This window comes from Macrobrachium nipponense, chromosome 8 (assembly GCF_015104395.2).
Source record: "Macrobrachium nipponense isolate FS-2020 chromosome 8, ASM1510439v2, whole genome shotgun sequence".
Taxonomy (NCBI): Eukaryota; Metazoa; Arthropoda; class Malacostraca; order Decapoda; family Palaemonidae; genus Macrobrachium; species Macrobrachium nipponense.
In genome coordinates this window covers 78,862,508-78,880,752 of record NC_087203.1, presented here as the reverse complement: position 1 = coordinate 78,880,752, position 18,245 = coordinate 78,862,508, and the positions used below count along the sequence as shown (strand labels likewise).

General features: G+C 43.1%; 1 protein-coding gene across 1 annotated transcript in view; it reads left to right on the top strand.

Moving 5' to 3' along the window:
- Window positions 1-18,245, top strand: part of LOC135222873 (dolichyldiphosphatase 1-like) — a 205,597-nt gene that overhangs the window by 138,223 nt on the left and 49,129 nt on the right. The window contains exon 4 of the mRNA XM_064261222.1: window positions 16,495-16,590. Within this exon, the coding sequence (XP_064117292.1) occupies window positions 16,495-16,590 (96 nt within the window). The remainder of the gene's footprint in view (window positions 1-16,494; window positions 16,591-18,245) is intronic.

The following is an 18,245-nucleotide window of genomic DNA, read 5'->3' as shown; positions in this document are numbered from 1 at the left end:
AAGTCTTGGGTGCCGTGTTGCAAGTGAACTCGGACAACACGACAGCTCTAGCCTACATAAGGAAACAGGGAGGGACTCACTCCTCCTCCCTTTTCGAGAAAGCAAGGGAGCTTCTTCTTTGGACCGAGGAACGGCGAATAACTCTCCTAACCAGGTTCATCCAAGGGGAAAAGAACGTAAGAGCAGATCTTCTGAGCAGAAGAGATCAGGTCCTTTCCACGGATTGGACTCTGCATTCAGAAGTGTGGCAACCGAGATTTGGGACCTCTGGGGGAGACCCAATATCGACCTGTTCGCACGAATTGGAATGCGAGGTTGGAGAACTACTGCTCTCCGATATCAGATCCAAAGGCAGTTGCAGTGGACGGTCTCCTTCTAGATTGGAAGGGGATCGACGGGTACGCTTTTCCTCCTTTCAAGATAATAGGAGAAGTGGTAAGGAAGTTCGTCTCAGGGGAGGGAGCAAAACTGACCCTCATCGCCCCATTCTGGCCAGCCCAAGATTGGTACACAGAGGTACTGGAATGGATGATAGATTTCCCGAGGTCCCTTCCACTGCGGAAGGATCTTTTCAGACAACCCCACTTCGACAGTTACCACAAAAACCTCCCCGCTCTCAGTCTGACTGCCTTCAGACTGTCGAAGGACTCGTCAGAGCGAGGGGGTTTTCACGCAAGGCTGCAAAGGCAATTGCAAGAGCCAGAAGACTTTCAACTCTTCGCGTGTACCAGTCGAAGTGGGGAGGTGGTGTTCCGAAGATGGGCCAGGGCCCAGAAAGTATCCTCTTCCAGTAACCTCTGTAACGGAAATAGCTGATTTTTCTCCTTTATTTGAGGGAGAAATGCAATCTGGCCGTTACCACAATAAAAGTATATAAAAGCATGCTGTCCTCTGTTTTCAGACATAGAGGCCTTAATATCTCGGAGGACAAGGATCTGCATGACTTGATAAGGTCCTTTGAAACCTCGAAGTCCAAGACTATAAGACCACCTAGTTGGAACCTGGATGTGGTCCTTAGATATTTAATGTCCGAGAAATTCGAACCTCCTCAAAATTCCTCATTCAGAGACTTGACTAGAAAGTCTCTCTTTCTCTTTGCACTAGCCTCTACTAAGAGAGTTAGTGAGCTTCAGGCTTTAGAAGGAACTGTGGGCTTTAAGGAAGATTCTGCAGTATGCTCCTTTAATCCCCTGTTCTTAGCAAAGAACGAAAATCCTTCCAAACCATGGCCAAGGACTTTGAGATTAAGGGACTGTCCTCTTTGGTAGGGAGAGACTTAGAGAGGACATTGTGCCCAGTCAGGATCCTCAAGTTCTACCTAGAGAGGAAGAAGCTACTTGGTGGAAATGTGGATAGCCTTTGGTGTTCCGTAAGAAATCCAAAGAGGATGATTTCTAAGAATGCTCAAGCGTTTTTTTATTAAAGACTTTATCAGAGAAGCGCATGCTTCCTGTGAAGAGGAACATTTAAGGCTTCTAAGAGTCAAAGCACATGAGGTCAGAGCTGTAGCTACCTCTTTAGTGTATCATAGGAATATGTCTATACAGGCTCTTGTCGAATCCACCTACTGGAGGTGCAATTCGGTTTTTGCATCAAATTACTTAAGAGACGTGCCAGTCTCTTATGATAAGTGCTTCTCTCTCGGACCGTTCGTGTCTGCGGATTCGTTGCTGGGGCAAGGAGCTGAACCTAATCCTTTATAGTTAGTTAAGTTAGTAATTTTAAACGTTTTTGGTGTTGTGTTTTATGGTCGATTGGAAGGGGTTTTGGGAATGCTCCTTTCAAATCTTAGTGTTAACAAATGTAGTGTGGTTAGGTGGTCGGGATTGGTTTTTTGTGCTCCTTGTTAGTGGTTTGGACCTAGGCTCTGTCATGTAAGAGGGTTAGTCCCCGTTGATATGACAAAGGTGAAGGCTCTACCATGTAAGTGGGTCAGCCCCCATTGGTATGATCCAAGACAAGGCTCTGTCAAGTAAGTGGGCTCGCCCCCATTGACACGATCCAGAAGAGCTATCAGTGTCAGGTCTCATCCCCACTGAAACTCTTGAGGCAAGCAGACTCATAGACAGTAATCATGAAGTCTTCTGCCCAATAAGGTAGGAACCAAGGTTTTAAATAAGTTTATATATATGACCTACAACAGATGTTGTTTCCCTGTTTTTATTGTTGTTTATATTGAGTAACTATCTCTTACCCGCCACCAAGGGTGTCAATCAGCTAAGTATATATCTGCCGGGGAAGTTGCATGTACAAAAATGATATTGTTAGTATGCAATAAAGTTTTGTACATACCCGGCAGATATATACATGAATGGCCCATCCAACCTCCCCTCAGGAGATAGGTGTAAGAGAAAATCTGGTCAGAAAACGGGAATGGTTCCTATTCCTGCCACCCAGCGGCGGGAGAGGGTGATCACCTGACCTACCTGTAGCATGTGCCGCGAGTTTTGAATTCTGTCGGGACGTCAGAGACATAAGCTAAGTATATATCTGCCGGGTAAGTATGTACAAAACTTTATTGTATACTAACAATATCATATTTAAAGGATAAACTATCTCTTTATATGCATGTCATTTTGTATTACTTTTTCTAATAATTTTCTCATGTGTTTAAATTATTTTGAATAATATTGTTATGGCCAGTTTTTATTTTGTTATTATTGGGCATCATGTTTGTATGGTGTTAAATTTGATTCCAAGACCAAAAGATGAATTCAACAGGAATATGTGCAGTAGAGTTGAAACTAACCTTTTAACTGTAACTAAAGAGAGGATTAGGTGTTCATATGCAGAACAAACCTTCGGTCCTCACAATTGGATAAATCTTGTAGCACCAGCTGGAAACCAGTTAAAAACAATCAAAGATTGTAATGCAATGAATCTTTGGTATCTGGCAACTCGTGTATACGAGGTGGAGTGTGATCACTGACAATGCATGAAATCCTGTGAAGCATTATTCTTGCTTCAACCACCTTGGAGAGTGGATGTTCGCTTTTGCTCTCCCCCTTCCCAAGCCAGTTCCTTTGCTTAGCCCATGATTTGATTCTGCTTTTTGTGTTTTTGAGTGTGTGTGCCTGCTTGTGTGTTATCATGGATTCCCCCAAGAAGTCTAGGCCCTGTCAACTCATCTGTCTGGGCCTTCCAGGGTTGGCTTCCTCCTTGACTGACCCCCATACCACTTGCAGTAGGTGTCATTCTAATTTTTGCAACATCACTAACTCATGCCCAGAATGTTGATTCTGGTCTTTGTTGCAGTGGAAGAGTTTCTACAAGAAGAGGAAGCATCGTAGGTTGTCTTCTCGTCCCACTTGAAGGATTCATGCCTTCCCGAGTGGATGGTTTTGTTTCCCCTTCTTCCATAGTTTTTCTTACCGCTATGTCTTCCTTTGACAATCTGTCTCCTTCCTTTTCATTCATTGATTCATCTATGGAATTAGTTATTGGGAGTTGCACAGGGTAATTTTTTGTATAAAGTTGCCCCCTCTCTTTCAGGTGGTACTCCTCCTCTTGGCCTAGGCCTGTGGGATATCCCCTCTAGAAGGCCTCTTGTCGCATTTCATATCTGCTCGTCTTCCTCCATCGGCTCCCCTAGCAGTCCCCCCCTCCTCCTCCTGGTCTACACTAATTTGGGGCATGTGTGCTGCCACCTAGCAGGACGTTATTGGTAACTATGCCGCATCCTGGGTCACCCTTTATTCCGCTATCAGTGAGGCCATAGACTCAGGCTGCCAGTCCAAATGCTGTGATGTCAGCATTGGTGACATTACTCTGATCTCCTGTTGCTGCGACATCACATCCAGCTTCGTCCATGACATCATCCCAGTCGGTTGTCAACCCATCGGAGGCATTATTTCAGGCTATAATGTTGTTAGGCTGGATTCTGTTTTTCACAAGAAGTATTGTGGAGTTTCTAGCAGGAAGCATCACAGGCCAAGAGCTCCTTCCCCTTCTCCATTGCCCTCTCCTCCTCCTCCTCCTCCTTGTTCTCAAGTCAGATGTTGGAAGATTCAGGACTTCGTTGCTTCATCTTCTGAGGGTGTGAGATGTTTCATTGTTTTCCCAACACGGACGTGACTCTCCTCTTCACGTACATGGATGTGTACCAGTTCGGGATGATCTTCCCTCTGCTCAAGCTAGTTCTTCATCTCCTCAGACTGTTCGAGTTTGTTGCAAGGACGATAAGGCTCCAATAAGAGGTCAAAGGTGGTTCCCTGTCAGGTAGCTGATCCATGGCCTTCTAGGAGTAGTACTCCTCTTCCAGAGACTACAGCCCCTTCGCCTGTTCTTCATCCCCATGGACTTGTTCCCAGTGTCGGACGTGAGGATGTTGTGGGTTGTGGACATGAGATTTTCGTCAATCATGTCTCCCAATGCATTAATGCTGCTTCACCCATGTGCGATGGAAAGGAACGCCTTCCTCCTGTGTCCAAGAGGCCTAGGCGTTCTTCTTTTTGTTCTCCTGGGAAATACTACATTCGTTGTTCACAATCTCCTTCTCCAGGATGATCTCTTGTCCGTCGGTCGACATCTCACGACCGTGTATGAGCTTCGTCCCGCGACCGTGTTCATGGTTCATCTCACGGTCATGTACGTGAGTCGCCACTTGGCTGCATATGGGATTCTTCCTTTGTGAAGTTGGGTTCAAGATCTTTTTCCTTCTTTGTGGAACTTGATGATAAGCAAAATTGCTGTTAACCAAAATCGGCAACTTTCTGTGCTTATCGACGCCAATAACCAGATTTTGGCGCTGATAACCGGTTAATGGTGCCTCTGTTAGGTATGTATCATCACCAATACTCTATTATCGGCACTGATAACGATTTTCGGTGCTAGAACAAGGGCATAAAACCAAATTGCCGATAACCGAGGACTGCCTGTAATCATCTGCAGTGGCTCCCTTACCAGGTAAGCTACAGTGAGCAGTGTTACAATGCTAGCAGTGTTTATTTGAAAACCATTATCATTCTTTTAATGTTTTGGAGTAGCTTTTGTCCATGATTCCCACCTCCTTTCAAAGTGGAATCAGTCATGTAATTGCTTGGTAAGTCACTTGTGTAAAAATTATTTTTGTACATGAACTTTCCTGTCAGATATATACTTAGCTTTACGTCTCTGACGTCATGACAGAATTCAAAACTCGCGGCACACGCGACAGGTAGGTCAGGTGATCTACCTTACCCGCCGCTGGGTGGCGGCTGTAAGAACCAATCTCCCTTTCCAGCCAGAATTTTTCTGTCGCCGGTGACGACTACACCTGTGGTTGTTACCTCCTGACAGCTTTATTCGATTCTCGTTGCCTTGGATTTATTTGGACTGACTTTCGGTGAAGTACCTGATCTTGTTGGCTTGGCATACGCGCTTGTGGATTGTTTTTTGACTATTGGTTTGGATTTTTCTTTGATTTCAAGATGTCTGATGTAGAGGTTAAGAAATCTTCTATGTTTAGGGTGTGCTCTATAGATGAATGCAAGGTGAGGCTACCGAAAGCTACGGTAGATCCTCACACAGTATGCTTGAAATGTAGGGGTAAAGAATGTTCTTTTATTAACCCGTGTAATGAGTGTGAGAAGTTGGATGAGGGTGAATGGAAGTCTCTTTCTTCCTACTTGAGGAAGTTGGAGAAAGACAGGGTGAGAAAAGCTTCATCTAGAAGTTCTAGTAAGTCTCGTATTAGCGAGGTAGAAGTAGACAATCCTGTTGTAGCACTAGACCCTTCTCCAGTTTCAGCTCCTGCTCCCTGCTCGGAACCTAAAGATACGACTTCGGAAGTGGCAACATGAGAGCCACGATCCTTAGCATGGAGAAGAAATTCGTTCATTGCAAGGTAAGAGTAATAGTGAAGGTGAATTGTGCAGTGACCCCAGTGCAGTGGAGGGTGCGTCTGATCGGCTCCTTAATGCTTCCAGGCCTAGACCTCTTGCAGACTCCCAGTCCCAGTGGAGGAGGAAAGTCAACAGCCGCAGGAAGGTTAGGGAGAACTCCCACCGATCAGGCGTCCCCTCGGTAGATCCTGATGTTCGTTCCCAGGCTGCCTTTGTTCGCTCTAAGAAGGAGGTGTTACGCCAATGCTTCTCTTCTTCTTCTTCACCTTCGCCTAGAAGAGGATGTAGCGCCTCGGATTCATCGCGACCGCTGAAGAGAGCCTGGAAGGCTCCTTGCGCCTTTCCTTCCAGCCCGGAATGTTTTCCAGAAGAGCCTGAAGTGGATTTCAAGAAACCAGGAGGGATCAGGAGTTCTCGCCTCAGAGTAGGCTTCGATCTCATCCCCTGTGGAGGATTTTGCAAGATCTCCAGCTCGGATTCTTGCGGGGCTGCAAGCTCAGATTTTGGGCTCTGGCGGGCTCCTTGGCTGGAGGTTACGCGTCGTAAGAAGGACGTCTCTCTCCCCGTCAAGAAGTCTAGGCTACCTTCGCCTGCGTTGCCTTCTCAGTCGGAGGCGGCTCTCTCTCCTGTAACAGCGGATGGAAGGAGGCGCTCTTCCCTTGGCAGACGCTTGTCGTCTTCCAGGCGACAATCGCCCAAGAAGCTTTCTCCTGGCGACTTCATTTCTCCAGTAGAAAGGGATCTAGCGCCTAGTAGACGCTCGTCTAAAGATAAGTGCACAGCTTCGTCTTCTCGCTCCTTTCCGAAGATCCTCCAATCTCCGGATAAGAGAGCCTCCTCATACATGGATTCTTCAAGAGACAGGATCTCTCCTTATGTTAGGCGCCTAGAGCCTGGTAGGCGCTACTCCCAAGTAGCCCGCTCTCCACTTCCAAGCGCTGTGCGGAAGATAGGCGCTTTTCTCCTGATAGGCGCGGTTCACCTGTTAGCCGCTCTGTTCAGGTCAGGCGTAAAGAGCCTGAAAGAAATGTCTCGGCTGAGAGACTACCTTTTGCAGAGACCCACGCGTCTCGATCTAAGTTTGTGGATCATGGTAGACGCCTGTCTCCGAGTAGGCGATCTTCTCCAGGGATTCGCTCTCCTGTAGGTAGGCGCCAAGAGCCTAGTAGGCGTTCTTCCTCATTTTAGGCTCAGTTCGCCAGGCAGCCAGCGCTCTCCTTTTGACAGGCGCATGGATTCTGTTTAGGCGCCGGTGAGCAGAGTATGCTCTCCTCTCCTAGCAGGCGCTCCCCTTTGGACTCCCGTGAATCTAGGAGTAGACTTCAGGATCACAGAGGACGCACTCATCGGAGTAGGAAGGACGCATTCGATAGGAGCTCTCCCGAAGCTTTGGCTTCCCCTGATAGGCGCCAGACGGCTGCCAGACACTCACTAGATAGACGCACTTCTTTAGAGAAGTCCAGCTGCTCTCGTAAAGAAGCCGAAGGTTCGTCGGTGGATGAAGTGGAACCTTCAGAAGAGGACTTAGTAAGGTTTAAGGATTCTTCGGTCTCGTCCTACAAGATCCTGACAGACCTCCTTCTTCAAGAGTTTGGAGACGCTCTTACTCCCGTCGCTCCTCCTTCTCCTCTCGTTATTCTCGACTTCTAAGAAGACGAAGGTTTCCTCCTGTGTAAGGATGAAGCCAACCATCTCGATGAAGAAGGCTTTGAGAGGTTTTGGTGATTGGCTTCTTTCTAAGGAGGAGAAAGGGAAGACTGTGTTTTCTTTCCCCCCTTCCAAGCTTACGGGCAGACTAGGCTTTTGGTATGAGTCTGGAGAACCCCTAGGCCTGGGTCTACCGTCATCTGCAGACGCGGACTTCTCTTCACTGGTGGATGCCGCACGACGCTCGGCTCTCTTGTCAGCTAAGACTACCTGGGCTATGAACGAGCTCGACCACCTGTTGAAGGGAATGTTCAGAGTCTTGGAAGTCTTCAACTTCCTTGACTGGTCTTTGGGGGTCTTGGCTAAAAAGACTCAGAACCCGGATTCCATTTCGCCCGAGGATCTCAACAGTGTACTGACGTGCATGGATAAGGCAGTTAGAGATGGATCGAGCGAAGTAGCCTCCCTGTTTGGAGCAGGGGTTCTTAAGAAAAGATCAGTCTTGTGCTCTTTTCTTACAAAGTCGTCTCGCATGCTCAAAGAGTCACGCTTTTCTATTCGCAACTCTCGCCGCTTCTCTTCCAAAAGAAGATAATCCCGGACATCTCAGGAGCTATCTCTGCGAAGGCGACTCAAGACATGCTCGCTCAGTCTGCCTGGAAACCTAGGACCTCCTTCCAGACGAAGACTAAGAAGGAGACTTCAGCTAGACAGGAACCTTTTCGAGGGGGCCCTCCTTCTAGAGCCTCTACCTCAAGAGGTAATAGAAACCCTTCAAGAGAGGAAGATCCTTGTCGCGCACTCATCCAGAGCTAAGAAGTAGGAAAGTATGTCCTCCAGACATCAGTAGGTGCCAGCTTCTAAGATTCGCAGAAGCCTGGGCAAAGAGAGGAGCGGACAACTGGTCCCTCTCGATTATCCGGAAAGGATATCTGATTCCCTTTACAGAAAGACCACCTTTGACGACGACTCCGAGGGAGTTGGTGGCCAGGTACAGGGTATCCCATCATGAGCCACGCTCTAACGCAGGCAGTAGAACAAAAAATGTTAGAGAAAGAGGCTATAGAGCTAGTGAGCGACCCATGCTCAGCGGGCTTTTACAACGCCTGTTTCTAGTTCCAAAAGCCTCAGGAGGATGGAGACCTGTTCTGGATGTAAGCGCCCTGAATTTCTTTGTAGAAAAGAGGAAGTTCTCCATGGAGACGACATCCTCAGTGTTGGCGGCTCTTCGTCCAGGGGATTGGATGGTGTCCCTAGATCTTCAGGATGCTTACTTCCATGTGCCGATCCATCCTTCTTCAAGGAAATACCTCAGGTTTCATGATGGGAAGGAAGGATATTCCAATTCAGGGCCTTGTGTTTTGGCCTTTCAACAGCCCCTCAGGTCTTCACAGGACTAATGAAAAATGTAGCAAGATGGCTACATTTGGAGGGAGTCAGGGTGTCCCTTTACTTGGACGACTGGCTAATCAGAGCCAAGTCACAGAAAAGATGTTTGGAGGACCTACAAAAGACCTTTTCATGGCGAGTTCTCTGGGACTTTGGTGAACTTTCAAAAGTCAGTTAATCCCCAGTCAAGATCGTATCTATCTGGGGATTCGGATGGTTCTCTGGATTTTCGGGCTTTTCCTTCTCCAGAAAGGATAGCCCGAGGGTCAGAGAAAGTCAAAAAGCCTTCCTAGAGAAAGACCGTTATGCACTAAGCGAGGGAGTGGATGAGTTTGTTGGGGGGACACTCTTCCTCTTGTTGGAGCAATTCCTTTCTCTAGGAAGGACCTCGACCTCTCCAGTTCTTTCTACATCGAAACTGGAGGTGTCGTTCGCAAAACCTAGAGTTCTCCTTCAAGATTTCAAGAGAAATCAAGAAGGACCTCTCTTGGTGGGGCAAACCCTCTCAGGTTTGCAGAAGGGATGTCCTTCACATCCGCCGAACCCCAACCAAGTGTTGTATTCTGACGCGTCGGAAACAGGTTGGGGAGCAACGCTCGGCTCAAAGAAGAAGTGTCAGGCACCTGGAAGAAAGAACAGGTGACCTGGCACATCAACAAGAAAGAGCTGATGGCTGTTTGGCTAGCTTTGAAAGCATTCGAGCCCTACGTCCTAGCTTCGGCAGTTCAGATCAACTCGGACAACACCACGGCCCTGGCATACATCAGGAAGCAAGGAGGGACTCACTCCTTCTCCCTGTACGAGACAGCAAAAGAACTTCTGCTGTGGGCAGGGGAAAGGAAGATGTCTCCTTACCAGGTTTTCGTACAGGGAGAAAAGAACGTCAGAGCAGACCTCCTAAGCAGGAAAGATCAAGTCCTGCCTGCAGAGTGGACTCTTCACGAGGATGTTTGCCAGGACCTGTGGAGTCTTTGGGGCAGGCCTCACATAGACCTCTTCGCCACAGCCAAGAATGCGAGGATGGATAGGCAACTACTGCCTCTCCGATATCGGACCCGAGGGCAGTGTCAATAGATGCTTTTCTCCTAGATTGGAAGGGCCTAGACACGTATGCTTTTCCTCCCTTCAAGATACTGGGAGAAACTCTCAAGAAGTTTGCAGAATCGGAGGCAGCAAGGATGACGCTGGTAGCCCCGTTCTGGCCCGCACAAGTATGGTTCACAGAGGTACTGGAATGGTTAGTAGATTTTCTGAGAACATTACCACAGAGGATCGATCTGCTCAGACAACCCCACTTCGACAGGTATCACAGAAACCTCCCCGCTCGCTCGGGTCTGACTGGCTTCAGACTGTCAAAAGTTTGGTCAGAACGAGAGGGTTTTCTGCAAGAGTTGCAACGGCTATCGCAGCAGCAAGAAGGCCTTCTACCCTTAGAGTCTACCAATCGAAGTGGGACGTCTTTCGACAGTGGTGTAGGAACCATCACTTTTCCTCTTCCAGTACCTCTGTAACCTAAATAGCAGACTTCTTACTTTTCCTTAGGGAGAAAAGTGGACTGGCGGTATCAACCATTAAAGGTTATCGTAGCATGCTGGCTGCAGTGTTTAGGCACAGAGACTTAAACATTTCAGAAGACAAGGACCTTCATGATCTAATAAGATCTTTTGAAACATCCAAAAAGGTTTCGCCAGAGATTCCGAGAAAGTTTTTTTGGAATCTGGATGTAGTGCTACTCTTCCTTAGGTCCCCTAAGTTCGAACCGCCTCAGTCTGCTCTTTAGAGACCTCACGAGGAAGACACTTTTTCTCATGGCATTGGCTTCCGCAAAGAAGATTAGTGAACTCCATGCAATAGAAGGGAAAGTGGGATTCAGAGGAGATGCAGCTATCTGTGCATTCCTGCCTTCGTTCTTGGCTCAAGAACGAGAACCCCTCAAATCCTTGGCCTAGGAGTTTTTGAAGTCCGAGGTTTGTCTGTCTTAGTAGGCGAGGAAGCAGAGAGGTCACTTTGCCCAGTACGAAGTTTAAAGTTTTATCTTCAGAGAAAGAAGAAACTTAAGGTCAATGATGTCAACCTTTGGTGCTCTGTAAGAGATCCAAGGAGGGCTCTTTCGAAGAATGCGCTTTCTTTCTTCATCAGAAGCCTGGTGAAAGAAGCACATGCGATATGTGATGAAAGTCAATTCAAGCTTCTGAAGGTCAAAGCTCATGAGGTAAGAGCTATTGCCACTTCATTAACTTTCAATAAAAACATATCCCTGAGTAATATTATGAAGGCAACATTCTGGCGTTGCAATCAGTCTTCGCAAACCACTATCTGAGAGACGTCAAAATTATGTATGAAAAGTGCTTCGCGTTAGGCCGTACGTATCGGCGGATTCGGTGCTGGGGCAGGGAGCTGAGACATATCCTTTTGTAGTATATTTTTTTCCCCCTTGTTTAGGTTGTAAGTTTTTGGTTGTTTGAAAGACATGCGGGTAGGCATGTCTTTCATGTCGTATGTCTAACAATGATTAGATTGGTTAGGTGATCGGTTTATGTTGAGCTCCTTGCAATGATAGTGGTTTTAGGTTCTGTCATATAAGAGGGCGAATCCCCTTTGACAAGATCCTGCTCGGATTCTATCAAGTAAGCGGATACCAAATCCCTTGGGAAATAGACCCCAAAGGAGTCTGTCAGCTGTAGGTCACGCCTCGCTGAAGCTCTTCAGGCAACGCAGACTCATAGACAGTAACTACGAAGTCTTCTGCCTAAACAGGTAAGAACCAAGGTTGTATTTTACATCCTACAACAAGTGTTGTTTTTCCCCTTTTTTCCATATTTATATGGCTGTCTCTTTCCTCCACCAAGGGTGTCAATCAGCTAAGTATATATCTGACAGGAAAGTTCATGTACAAAAATGTTATTGTCAGTATACAATAAGGTTTTGTACATACTTACCTGGCAGATATATACGATTGATGGCCCTCCCAGCCTCCCCTCAGGAGACAGGTGGAAGAGAAAAATTCTGGCTGGAAAGGGAGATTGGTTCTTACAGCCGCCACCCAGCGGCGGGTAAGGTAGATCACCTGACCTACCTGTCGCGTGTGCCGCGAGTTTTGAATTCTGTCGTGACGTCAGAGACGTAAAGCTAAGTATATATCTGCCAGGTAAGTATGTACAAAACCTTATTGTATACTAACAATAACATATTTTTATGATAAAATAAGGTTTTACATATGTATATTTACCAAGCAATCACATAAACAGAGCACCCCCTCCTCCCCAAAGATAGACATGATCCTGAAAGTGGGTGGGTCCTGCACACCTACACAAGTGATAGTGCCACTGCAAAATTTGAATTTTGGACTGCCAAGTTAGAAAGCTCTTGGCTATGTAATTGCTTGGTAAGTATATGTAAAATTATTTTATCATAAAAATATCATTTTTTAGGTTATTTTTTAGGTTGCAGTCATTAGGTCATCATAAGCAGTAGGAAGTACGAGTAATTAGACTTTAAATTATACTCACTTCATCTATTTTTGTATTGCAGAAATTGCCAGGTATTACAACAGAATAGTATAACATTGTAGAGATTGCCTAGCCCAGTGGTTCTTAAACTTTTTATTACCATGCCCTCTCTAAGAATTGGTCTTTCCCTCTGTTCCCCCCTTGCATCTATGTGCAAAAACTGCTGCTCCCCCCTCCCCCCCATTTATTAACTAAAGTACAGTGGTACCTCGACATACAAAAGGCTCAACTTACGAAAAACTCGAGATACGAAAGCAAATATGAAAAATTTTACAGCTCTACACACGAAAAGTTTTCAAGATACGAAAGGTTGTTGCTGTAAAGTCCCGAGATTCGCCCGGACCACCGAGAACAATTTTATAATTCCCGCGCCGCCAGCTGAGTAAACTTGCCACCATCCTCCCGCTCTCCCATTGGTTCCTGATGCTAGTCGCCCCATAAGATCCTGCTCTCCTATTGGTCAGCATCTACCCCTTGTGCTTTAAGTATTCTGTTGGTAAAAGGATGCTGTAAATTGAAAAACTTATTCATGCAACACATTTAATAAAAAAAAACATTAGGTAAAGATAGAATAAAGAATAGAAATGAATGGTTATTATACTGTTTGATAGTTTCAGTAGTTGAAGAGAGATAATGAAAATTTATGGCTTACTGTGTAAAGTGATTGCTTGGCGATCGTTCGATACTCGTAAGTGCTGGATGTAAACAGAAGTTTGGAAGCTTTTTTTTTTTTGTTTTTTTATTATAGTTAATGGTTACTTAACCCTTAAACGCCGACTGGACTATTTTACGTCGACATTTTTTTTGTCCTCTTGGGTGCCGACTGGAACTATTTATTTTATACGTCGACATACAAAAGTTTTTTTTTTAAAAAAAAAATTCGCGGAAAAATACTTTTAGGCCTACCAGCCGAAAACTCTTGAATCACGCGCCGGTTGGGGGATGCTGGGAGTTCACGGATCAAGGTGTTGTTTTGTTTACAATCGTTACGCAGGCGCGCAAGCGCGAATTTCTTTCTTGCCGTACTAAAAAGTATGTGACACATCTCTGAAATTATTTCGTCACTTTGACATAATTTTTGTACCATTTTAAATTAGCCGTTACATGGAGTATTATATATGGAAATGTGCGCATTTTTATGTAGAATATAACAAAAAAATACTCATGATTGTAGCTTTTATCAGTTTTGAGATATGTTCATATAAATAACGATAAGTGCCAAAATTTCAACCTTCGGTCAACTTTGACTCTACTGAAATGGTCGAAAAACGCAATTGTAAGCTAAAACTCTTATATTTTAGTAATATTCAATCATTTACCTTAATTTTGCAACTAATTGGAAGTCTCTAGCACAATATTTCGAATTATGGTGAATTTATGATAAAACCTTCTCCTTACGTCCGCGCGGTAACTCTTCTGAAAAAAATCACATATGCGATTGTGGTAATGTTTGCACCATTTTAAATTAGCCGTTAAATAAAGTTTTATATATGAAAATGTGCGCAATTTCATGCACAATACAACTAAAAACAACTCATGGTTGTAGTTTTATCAATTTTGAAATATTTTCATATAAAAAATGATAAGTGACAAATTTTCAACCTTCGGTCAACTTTGACTCTACTGAAATGGTCAAAAAACGCAATTGTAAGCTAAAACGCTTATATTCTAGTAATATTCAAGCATTTACCTTCATTTTGCGACAAATTGGAAGTCTCTAGCACAATATTTCGATTTATGGTGAATTTATGAAAAAAATAACATTTTCGTTACGTCCGCGCGGTAACTCTTCCGAAAAAATCATATGTGCGATTGTGGTAATGTTTGCACCATTTTAAATTAGCCGTTACATAAAGTTTTATATATGAAAATGTGCGCAATTTCATGTAGAATACAACAATAAATAATTGAAGGTTGTAGCTTTTCTCATTTTTGAAATATTTGCATATAAATCACGATAAATAGAAAAAAACCACGTTCAGTCAACTTTGACTCTACCGAAATGGTCGAAAAACGCAATTGTAAGCCAAAACTCTTACAGTCTAGTAATATTCAGTCATTTATCTTCATCTTGAAACAAATCCGAAGTCTCTAGCACAATATTTAGATTTATGGTGAATTTAAAAAAAAACTTTCCTTCCCTCTGCGCGCGGATTCTCCGCCACAAATCTCTGAAATCCGTACGTCCCATTCTCGGAATATTTGCTCCGTTTCATATTAGGCATTTCATAGAGTTTTATATATGAAAATGTGCGCAATTTCATGGAGAATAAAACGAAAAATATTTGAAGGTTGTAGCTTTTTTTATTTCTGAAATAATTGCATATAAATAATATATATATAAAAAAATTCGACATTCGGTCAACTTTAACTCGTCAGATATGGTCGAAAACTGCATTTGTAAGCTAATATTCTTATAGTATAGTAATATTCAATCATTTGTCTTCATTTTGAAAGAAATTGGAAGTGTCTAGGACAATATTTAGATTTATGGTGAATTTTTGAAAAAAATATTTGTTTACTACCGCGCGTTACGAATTCATGCATTATTTTGTGATATATTTTCTCTGTGTTGCTTTTATCGTTGACAATGTATACCAAAAGGATTGCAATTTAGTGTACATTACAACGAAAAAAAAGTAACTTGTTACCTTTAACCGGTTCGTGCACAGCGCAATTTGAATACAATTATAGATGAAATTTTGTTTTTGCGCTATCATATATCGCTTTATTTATATATGATGATCTTTTTTTTCATTTCTGATGGTTGCATACTAAACTTCAGCCAATGACAAAAAAAAGGAGCCAAAAATGAACTCTTAATCTTGAAACTAAGCGCGCTGTGAATTTTGAAAAAAAATATTTTTTCCGCTTCCGCGCTCACTCTGAAACACCTCCGGCACACGGGAGACATTTTTTTTTTACCGCTTCAGCGTTTAAGGGTTAATAATTATTTGAAATGAGTACATGCAATACATTTAATAAAAAAATTGTGAATTAGATATCATAAAATATAAAATAAATCAGACTGCCAACAAATACGTATTTTTTAGAATTCCTCTTTCTGTTTAATATTACGTTACATATATGTTTTCATTATAGCTGTCAGTAACTCGGTATCTCATTAGTAAAGATAGAATAAAGAATAGAAAATGAATGGTTTATTATACTGTTTGGTAGTTTTATTAGTTGAAGAGAGATACTAATGAAAATTTATGGCTTACTGTGTCCTAGGAAAAATGATTGCTTGGCGTTCGTTCGGTACTTGTAAGACGGTAAGAGCTGAATGTAAACAATCGATTGGAAGGTTTTTTGTTTGTTTGTTTGTGTATTATAGTTAATGATTAATTAATAATTATTTGAAATGAGTACATACTGATTATTTATACATTTTATTGGCATATTCTAAGCTTTTAGCTTCTTAGGTTTAGATGTCTGAATCATAGACTAGGCTACAGTAGCAACCGCTAACATAGGCTAGGCTTATTGCTAAGGGACATATGCTAAAGTCCTAATATATGCAGTAAAAATGGGGTTGAACATTACATGCAGTTGAATATTACTCAAGTATGTACAGTATTTTGCCTTTTTGGAGTCATATTTCTTCTGTTGGATCGGCATCGTAACCCTAGAACATGTGTTTTAGGCCTGGAAATATAATTTACTGGGGTGTTTTTGAAGGGCTTGGAACGGATTAGCCATTTTACATGTAAAATGTGGTCCAAGATACGAAAACCTCATGATACGAAGGGTGCCTCGGAACGGATTAATTTCGTATCTCGAGGTACTACTGTACTGTAGTAGACTATAGGAAACTTGATGTTTTAAGGTGATGCTTTTGCATTTTTTTTCTTAAACTTCTGAATATTATTTCCTCACTCATATTAAGAGAATAATGAATATAATTTAAAGATATTTTATTTTTCCCTTGGGCTCGCCCGCCTCTCCTGGAAATTGCTGATGCCCCCTTAGGGGCTACATCCCTCAGTTTAAGAACCAGTGGCCTAGCCCATTGCAATTTATACTCAGCATGTAGAGCATAGCAAATAATAAGGAAAGTTCCTTGTCATATTTCATTATCGTTTAGCATTCATGACTTATCTTCTATAACTACTGATATTCCTCAGGTTACGCCATATAAACAGCTCAGGTTTAGAGCTGATTTGGAAAGTTCTCGTAGCTTTGAGTCTTATTGCTACAGCTGTGGTTGTTGCTTATTCAAGGTAAGTATTTGAAAATTTGGTAAATTCATTTCCAATTTTTTTTAAGCATTTTGTACAGTACTGTATGCAATCGTTTTAATTTATAAGCACTGTGTATTTGTTTTATACAGTTCATGCTTTACTTTTTAGTCTTAAATTTTGTCTAAATCTTCACTGTTATTTACATTTTTTTTTGCAAGGCTTCCAAAATTTTGTACCAAGCTTATCTTTTTGTAGTATATAACAGAACTATAAATCTTTTAGAGTAAATTTCTGATCATTGGTTACATTATTAGATGTTCTCCCATAGTAGGCATCATTTTCTTGCATACCTATGTAGTTCTTAAGTTCTTTGCCTAGGGTTTTGCAGGCACCTGTCATTATTAATACTAATAGCCACTTAGGGTTGATGATGAAGCAGTGGTAACACATTTATATACAATTGAGATGGGTTGGCCTGGATCATCATCCAAATTTTTTTTGTTTTTTTTAGGTTTCAACATGGCTACTAGGTTACATTTCTAGACGACTAAGGCTTGTATGAAAGATTTGTCCATAAATGAGAGGTGGCAACTAGAGCAAGTTTAAGTTAAAGATGGTACACAGGTGGTAGGAGACTGAAAGTAATAGATGAAAAGTAAAATGCATTATGCAGAACACTTGGGACTGAAAGGATGCTTCATAGAACTTTTGGGACCACTTACAGTATACCACACAGTGCATATTGTAACAGCAGCCCCTTGTGACTGGCACCAGCTATGAATAGAGAGTTGTTTGTGGTAATTTACTTGTTATTACCAGTATTATTAGCCACGCATAGGTGTTGCTAGTAATTAATATACTATGCACATTTGATAAGAATTTAAAAGTCAGAACTTGAAAGAAAGCTTATACGTATATTGTATAAATGCCTAGTTGTTCATACGCTAACAAACCTTCGATATATTGTATAAATGCCTAGTTGTTCATACGCTAACAAACCTTCGGTCTTAACAATAGGATCATTTCTAGCACCCAGCTGGATCCGGTTAAAACGCAGATGAAAGCAAGGAATCTTGTGATATCTGGCAATGCATGCGTAAATCGGGTGAAGAGTGGTCAAAGACCACAGCACCTATGCCACCGCATCAGTCTTTTTCTTAACCACCTGGGCGAGAGGGGTTGACCTCTCTCGGTTTTTACCCGGTTTATTGCCCGTTTCGATTGTTTAGTGTGTGTGTGTGCTGTTTATTATGGCTTCTTCTGCTCCTTCTCGGCCTCGTCAACGTGTGTGCCCCAGAAATCCATGTTTTTCATGTTCTCGTTTTTTGGCTTCGGCTGCGACCGATCCCCACATTACGTGTAGTAGGTGCCGCTCTAATGTTTGTACTATAACAAATCGCGTTAGAGATCGCGTAAGGAACCAGTGCTGTCTTCCTCTCCTTCTTCCCCCTCTACGCCACATCGCCGTATCAAGTGTTGGAAGGCCAAGGACTGCCCTTTCTTTGCCTACGAGGGAGGAACAATGCGGCCGTGTTCTCGAGAGTGTTGGTGTTTCGGAGAGTGTTAGTGTATTTTCCTTTGTGCAATCTGTTGTGGCTGCTTCGTCCTCTGCATCGAATCATGAGCGTGTTGCAACCTCCCCGTCCGTGCACATCATGAGCATGTTGCAACCTCCCTTTCCGTACACATGATGC